Source organism: Oratosquilla oratoria, chromosome 15 (assembly GCF_046742065.1).
Source record: "Oratosquilla oratoria isolate Oo_2021 chromosome 15, ASM4674206v1, whole genome shotgun sequence".
NCBI lineage: Eukaryota > Metazoa > Arthropoda > Malacostraca > Stomatopoda > Squillidae > Oratosquilla > Oratosquilla oratoria.
This window is the reverse complement of record NC_134791.1, coordinates 35848139-35856329: the sequence shown is the minus strand read 5'-3', so window position 1 is coordinate 35856329 and position 8191 is coordinate 35848139. Positions and strand designations below refer to the sequence as shown.

At 38.4% G+C, this 8191-nt stretch overlaps 1 protein-coding gene across 3 annotated transcripts in view; it reads right to left on the bottom strand.

Annotated features, from left to right (window-relative positions):
* Positions 1-2237: 2237 nt before the first annotated feature.
* The window catches only part of LOC143033407 (uncharacterized), an 11117-nt gene continuing 5163 nt past the window's right edge, over positions 2238-8191 (bottom strand). For 2 of the 3 annotated variants that reach the window (XM_076198794.1, XM_076198796.1), the window contains 6 exons: positions 7406-7672; positions 6953-7160; positions 5386-5556; positions 3843-3926; positions 3182-3358; positions 2238-2519 (listed from right to left, as the gene is read on the bottom strand). In XM_076198794.1, coding sequence (XP_076054909.1) covers positions 2509-2519; positions 3182-3358; positions 3843-3926; positions 5386-5556; positions 6953-7160; positions 7406-7672 — 918 coding nt within the window. In that variant the 3' untranslated portion in view covers positions 2238-2508. The remainder of the gene's footprint in view (positions 2520-3181; positions 3359-3842; positions 3927-5385; positions 5557-6952; positions 7161-7405; positions 7673-8191) is intronic. The other variant, XM_076198795.1, reaches the window with a different exon arrangement.

Below are 8191 nucleotides of genomic sequence, written 5' to 3'. Positions count from 1 at the left end.
CAGTTTATAGGAAGCCCACCCACACAGGGAGCTACCTACATTTCTTTAGCCACCATCCTGACAAAATAAAATATAGTGTAGCTTCAGGCCTATTCTTACGGGCTTTGAGAATTTGTAGCTCCCAATACTTAGATTTGGAACTAAATTCAGTGAAAAATCAACTAACAAAATTAGGATACCCGCCGTGGTTTTTACAAAAAGCTCTTAGCAAGGCCAAAATTAGTTTTCACAAAACAGATTCCCATTCTGCCATGAATCATCATTGGGATAATAGAAGCATAAAATTGCCTTTTAACAAATCAAATCCATGAAATGACTCACATGTTACCAAAGGAAAAGGTAAATTTTATCTTCCATTATCCTAATAATTTGTTCAGTAAAGTTGTCAATATACATCATAGATCCAAGAGTAATACAACTCCTGGAGTTTATATATTACCTTGTTTAGATTGCAATGATGTATATTGGGACAGACGGGTCGAGATCTCAATACCAGGGTTAAGGAGCACAAGAACTCTGTTAAATACGGACAGGAAAATTCCGCAGTATTTCAGCCACGTCGCCAATAAAAACCACCGAATAAATTGGGACGATGCTGAAATAATTTATAAATCCAAATGTAGTTTCAGAAGAAAAATAGTAGAATCTTCCTTAATAAATAATTTCCCAAATCATAACATTTCCCATGGTCAATGGTCACCAGACCTGTATTTCTTCTTTTGCCATAAATAAAATGTTACCATCAACATTAGCGGTGGACAAAACCACCAAGGCCCATGCAACGCCGGTCATGTGACCTGAGCCACCAAGATGCGAGCATGCGTGCCGGGCGTGTTGACCTGAGCCTCGTCCCCTCATGCTACCTCACTCCTTTACTATAAATACACATTGTTTCTGTTACTTTGTAACTCATATCTGCCGAAGAGGATCACAGTAAGTGATCGAAATATACAGATCTCTATATCTTCGCTTATTCTTCTCCGAAAGTGGGTTCATCAGTATATCATAATATATAATAATATAATATATAATATAATTTATATAATAATATAATATATAATAATATCAATATATATATATATATATATAAATTAATAATAATAATTGCTAATCAAGATATATATATGTATATATTTATATATATATATATATATATATATTATATAAGAATAATAATATAAGATACGTGTGTGTGTGTTTTATGGTAGTGTACACATTCGTGTCCACACATGAATATGCACATACTCATTTATATGCTGAGTATGCTGTAATTATTTTGCATTGAAGTGAAGATTCATAGGTGAAATGTTATGTTATTTATTTATCCAATTATTTATTTGTTTTGACTATTTTCCCTGAAAGTGCGGGCAGTGAGAGTGGTTGTCTATTACTAAATGTATATGGCAACGTGTTCTCGTCTGTGTTATATCTTATTTTCTCATATTTTCAATGTCTTTTGAATGTATGTATAATAAAAATAATATATTATATAATAATATATATATATATATATATATATAATATAATATATACTATAATATAAATATTATTGGGGGTCTTTTATTAACGATCTGTCGAAATTCGTCTTTCTTCTTAGGCATCCTTTACACGGCGTTACGTTAATTCGCTTCTGACAAGCGTCTTAATTCGCTAGCGACTAAAGCGTTGTTTACACGTTGCTGCTTTTATTCGTTTTGGATAATCGTCTTAATTTCCAGACAGGCCATGGTGTTAACACCTAGAGTACAAAACAACTAAAATAATAAATTCGCAGCATCTGTTTGACGCTGTCATATAGCTGAACTTATTCAGCTTTACAACCCGCGTCTAGCGTTTCAGTAGCGAATAAAGACGATAGTGTCTAGCGTCAAAAGCAACGCCATCTATACCGGCCTTTAGGTTAGTATTATTGACGCTGGAGCGTTGGTTTCGTTGTTCTTCAATTTCTCATATGAGACAAAACTTTTACAAACTTCATTTACACTACAATGTCGTTTCATAAAATCCTGTAAGTGAATTACATCATATCTCTTCATAATTTTCGTATAATGTTGATCAAATGTCGCGCATATATATATGTTAGAATGCAGCGACTGAAAAGCCATCTGTTAGCTAACAGAGATAACACAAAGATGTCACAAGATTTACAAGATTTATATATTTTTAGTGTCTTCATTTATCATTCAGTATGAAAAATGTCAATTTACAAGCAAGGTCAAAGCAATAATACTAATATAAGCATTAAAACTGTGTTTTATTCATTCGTTCGTCTAAAGGCAATATCAGCTATATTCTTAACTTACATTTCGGAATATGAGAATATTCTCTGTGACAATTAATGGCCGTATTCAAGAAGAGAATACACTCACTAATTATCACGAAACTTTTGTCTCATTTCGTAAAATGTCAAACATGGCCGACGTTGCTATGGAGTAAACAAGGATAGCATTTCGTTTTTATATCTTCCTGGGAAAGGTTGACGATTTGTAGCTTCCGTCATATAATCGATCAACAATACTAAGATATATTCGAGAAATTATCTGTAAATATAAACAGAAGTTTCTATAATCATAAGATGTTAAAGCTTGTATAACCAACAGACTAGACCATACATGCGAAATGGGAAAGAAAATATTAAAGTTATTGCTACTAATTTTCATATTTTATAAATTAAAGAAGTTTTTCATTGTAAGGAATAGATATATTATATTGACCCGACAAATTTATGAATTGTGATAACATTATGGTGACTTAGGATTATAATCTCTCTATCTTTGGACTCTTCTTAAGTACTCAGTATGATAAGACAACTTAACAATTTGAGATCAATATTAAATTTTAATTTCATATAGATCAAGAAGAGGAAGAACAAAGGAAAGGGGAAGGGGAAGGGAAGAGGAAGAAGAGGAGGAAGTCAGAGGGAGCATCATATCTAGATTGTAGAAAGAAAAAGAAGATAAAGAAGAAGAGTAAGAGCAAGGGGGAGGGAAGAGGAAGAGCAAGAGCAAGAGGAAGAGCAAGGGGAAGGGGAAGAGGAGGAACAAGAGGAAGAGCAAAGGGAAGAGGAAGAGGAGGAGCAAGAGGAAGAGCAAAGGGAAGGGGAAGAGGAAGAGGAAGAGGTAAAAGGGGAACGGTGATTCTAAAGCAAGAGACTGGAATCCGTCTGGGGTAGTGACTCACTTCTTGTTGCAGGCGAGGAAGCGACGGCGGGTGATGGGTTTCAGAAGCTGGAGGTCTTCCTCCTGTAAGAGCTCGATGTCAGCCACCGTGTTGACCCCAATGGCCATAAGGAACCCTTGGATGTGACTCAGACCGTACCACTTCAGCCAGTCCTCGAGGGAGGCGTCGTGAGGAGCCTCTGCAAAAGGTAACGACGAAGGTGAGGTCGTTGTCAGTGGTTGGTGTTGAGGAATACGTCAGAAGGTTCTCGTTTTACGCCAAATTATGTTATGGATTTTATACACACGAACACATAAATACGTATTCTGATACACTTGCAAATATAACACAAATGGCAACAAAGAACTGTTGCTCTCTTATAGGCCGCTTCACATTGAGCCAATTCTCGTCAACTGTTGTGAGTTCGTTCGAGCAGAAACGACTTCGGTTATAATTTTTCGTTCATCAAATTTATAAATATCAAAACACCTTTATATCATATACTGAGAAGCTGAACGACGAGCTAAGAGAAGCCAAACCTCAGACATACTTCTGAAATGTTCTTAGAGAAGCCTAGAATACTGGAGACGAAGTCTTCTTGTAGTTACTCAGATTCACAGCATTTGACGAGAATCGGACAAGTGTGAAGAGGGTGTAAGCCCTGAAACAAACATCCCTCCCACCTTCTGAAGGGTCATGTGGTTCTGCATCACTCAGGCCGCCAGGGGACAGGCCAAGATCGCCGTGGAACTCCGTCTTCTGAATGGCTGGTCGATCAAAACATCATGCTAGATTTATGTCGCGACCGGAGGGATGTCCATACAATATACGTTCAGGTAAGCATAATTTGTTTATTTGTTTGTGTGTGTGTGTGTGTGTGTGTGTGTGTGTGTGTGTGTGTGTGTGTGTGTGTGTGTGTGTGTGTGTGTGTGTGTGTGTGTGTGTGTGTGTGTGTGTGATTCACCTTGGTCTTTGGATCACGTGTTGGACTCGTGATCGACAGCTATTTCCCTCCCGGAAGAGAGCTCAGAGCTCGTATGACCGATCTATGGTTAATACTGTGACCTTACACGCACACACACACCCAACTCCCCGCCCAAGAGAGTTGGAGTAACAACTCGAAGCGCAGCGATATTGAAATTATTTCAGCCCTTGGTAGGATTCGAACCAGGTACCGCCGGTACCGCCGTACTGACAGTCTGGGACTCTACCAACCGTGCCACCGAGTCGTGTGTGTGTGTGTGTGTGTGTGTGTGTGTGTGTGTGTGTGTGTGTGTGTGTGTGTGTGTGTGTGTGTGTGTGTGTGTGTGTGTGTGTGTGTGTGTGTGTGTGTGTGTGTGTGCACGCAAGTGTGTGTGTTTACCTATTTGCAATACACAGTAAAGTATCAACTATGATTGTGTCCTATCTCCTACTCTCCAATTGATCACACCTATAGTCAGCGGAAGGAGAAATGACCGATAAGGCGGGGCTAGGAGATTTCCCGGTGTTGCCACACATGGGCATCCATGGCGAGAACGTGCGTGTGGATGCAATGTTTTCTGAATGCAGTGTGAGGGGGGCGGGGCCAGAGATTAGATGTAGCGGCAACGTCGCTCTCTCTTTTCCATATGCCATGTCTACACTCGAAGAAACGAAACCTTTGTATAGAAAACATTGCTTTGATTTTTACCTCTGTGGTGGTGTGTGACAAAAATTATAATATAATCATATATGGCAACATTATAAAAATATAAAATAGAATTATAAAATAAGATAAAATTATGAAATAATTAGATGTGGCACCACAGGGGAACTCCCAGTGCTCCGCCCTAACGGCCAGTTCTCAGTGCAACGGGTATAGTTTCAGAATTGATGTATGGCTTCAAATTAGTCTATAGCCTTAATTTCAGTTGATCATTTTTATATTTCATTCCATATAATGTTCCAGCTTGCGCTGTATCACCTTCTAATCTATTTCAATTTCCATGCATCTAAATGGGAAACTATATTTCTTTACATACTTTAAACATATCGTATTTCTTAATTTCTCAAGCATGTGTACGCGCGCATGCGTGAATGTGTATGTGTGCGTGAGTGTGTGTGTACAGGTTAACTAATTCAAAAATGCAAATCTCAAAGACAGCAACGTCTATCACCTTACCCTGCCGTCCAGAAGTCTACGTTTGACCACATTGAAAAATAAACAAACAAATAAAACGAAAAAAGAAAAGTGTTTATACACACCCTCGGTCTGAAACTCGAGTTTTTCCAGGTGCTTGAGGAGACGGCGTCTGTTGATGAGCTGTATGGCTTCGAGCTGTGGAGCTTCAAGAAGCCTCAAGTCTCGAACGCAGGTGCACCCCAACACACGCAAGTACTCGGTCAGATGAGACAGCTGTAGTGAGCCCAGGAATTCTGGAAAATACAAATGAGCGGGGAGGAAAGTTCAAAAGCGTATTCAGAATGTACGTACATACACACAAACACATATATACATACATACATGCGTTGATTAGTTCTGTCACAGGGACTCCGGTCCTAGACAGTGCGATTCTTACCACAAGGCTAGGACGCTACCGACTGCGCTATGCTGGATGCTCAAAAAGAATATTCTGGACCTTGTCCCAACGTTCGAGTCCCGGTGGATAGGCTGTTTAATTCATCTGTCATAACTCCACACAAGCATACATACGAACATACATTCATACATACATACATACATACATACATACATACATACATACATACAGTACATGTATACATGCATGCATACATACATACATGCATGCATGCAAACACACATGCACATACCAAAAGAACCTTTCTCCTTTATAAGGGAGGTGGCCAGCCAAGACCTACATCCATCCCCCACCCATCCCACACCCATTTCATCTTAGCTCCTTGTGGATGAAGGGTCGTCCCTTTCCCTCAGCCGCTGCCTGAGTCAATCAAAGCACTCACAATGTACTACAGATATTTGCTGATACAGCGAGAGATGATTTGTAAACATGTATGCTTGTGTCGGTATCATGAGAACGTCATATACCTTTCTACAGAATGATGTTGTTGTTCTGGGCTGTGCTTTGCCAGCGCTTTTATCCTTGTGCAGAATGATGAGTGTCTTTTAAACGAATTCTATGTTCATTAGTTTCGCTTTCTCTGTTCATGATAGATCTGTAATTCAGTGGAATAAAAAATCACCATCGGACTCCCATGGGAAGTGAAAAACCCCTGGTAGGGCAATCCCTGTCACTTGTGGCAAGCCGCTATTTTTTATTTTTTTTTCTAGGCCGATGTTTGGGTCGCCTCCCCGCCTGGCCAGGGCTGTCGGGAACCAATGCGAGAAGCATACAGCAGGTCCCGGAAATCAAACTCACGACCATCTGCTCAAGAGGTCGACATGGTTTCCACTGGGCTACTGTGCGGCCCATTATAATGGAATAACCGTTATGGTTATAACTATAAGCCTTGAGCTGAAAGCAAAGTCAAACTGTTTCATTACTCCACTATGATGCTCTGGCCGGGAATTGTACCTGGATTGCACCTGCCAATTATCACTCGTAGATGATAACAGCGACATCACAGAGATGTCATGTTTACGTGTGCTTGTGTAGATCCTAGAATGAGTTCAGAATATTGAAAAAAAAATCCTGAATGAGGGAATATCAGACCACAATGAAAATCTAAATTAATTCATGTGTGCTTTTGCGCAGTGTAGATCCTAGAATGAGCTCAGGATTTTGAAAAAAAAGGTTTTGTTTACTGGATAAGGGAATACAAGAACACAATGGGAATGCAAGTGAATTCTCACCCTCCAAGCAGTCAGTGTTGACAGGGACATTATATCCGTTATCCATGGTTTTCTTACAAAGGTAGTTGCAGATGCAAGTAAGAAGAGATTGAGGGTGTTGTGTCGGTGTTGCCTTGCAAGGCACCACTTTCGGGTCAAATGTCTTTAATGGTGTGACCTCTTCACGGATCACTTCCTCTTCGATTTCTTCAAAAACTTCCTGTTGTACCTGAGGAGAAAATAAATAAATAAATAAATTAATTAATTAAATGACATGAACTAAAAGTAAATTAAAACCAAATTAGAAAACTAAAACTAAATATGAAATAGAATGAAATTAAATAAAATTTAATGAAACATTTGAGGGGTGATTTTTTTTTTTTTTTTTTTTTTTTAGATCAAACACATTATGACCAAACAAAAACTTCAAACAAAGACTTCAAAGAAAGACCAAACAAAGACTTTCTTTTATACCTGGGGGTCAACTTCGGAGACCAAAATAGAGACTTTCTCGGACGATTTGGTGCTCAAGTCTTCACGCCTGAAGAAGAAAGGATGACTGAAAGAAGAAGAGTTCGATGGCGACTTTGAAGACTCTTCGGGAGACTCTTCGTCAGACTTCGAAGTGCTCTTCGAACTCCCAGTCTTTTCCTCGACTTCGGATGATGTGGCTGAAGGCTCAGCCGATATCTGAGGAGAAACTTTGGCGACGGGACGTTTGTCTCTGGACGTGGGATTAATCTAAAAATAAAAAGAATAGAATTGAGATTAATCTAGAAAAAACGAAGTTAATCTAGAAAGAATAGAAGTAAGGTTAATCTAGAAAAAAGCGATGGGACGTTTGTCTCTGGACGTGGGATTAATCTAAAAAGAAAAAGAATAGAATTGAGATTAATCTAGAAAAAACGAAGTTAATCTAGAAAGAAAAAAAGAGAAATATGATTAATCTAGAGAGAAAAAGAGAAGAAAAATTGGACTCATTTAGAAAAGAAAAAAGAAGTGGGATTAATCTAAAAAGAAAAAAATGGGATTAACTTAGAAAGAAAATAAAGAGAAGTGGAATCAATCAAGAGATAGAAAAATGTGATTAATATAAAAGAAAAAAGAAGTCAGATTAATCTAGAAAAAAGACATATACACATTAAAAAAAAGGGTAAAAGATACCTAAAGCTATATTTCGTAACTAGTAGAAAAAGTAGACAACCATTTCAAAAACAGGGAGAAATGTATCTTTTTTTCACATATCAGCCAAATGGGTAG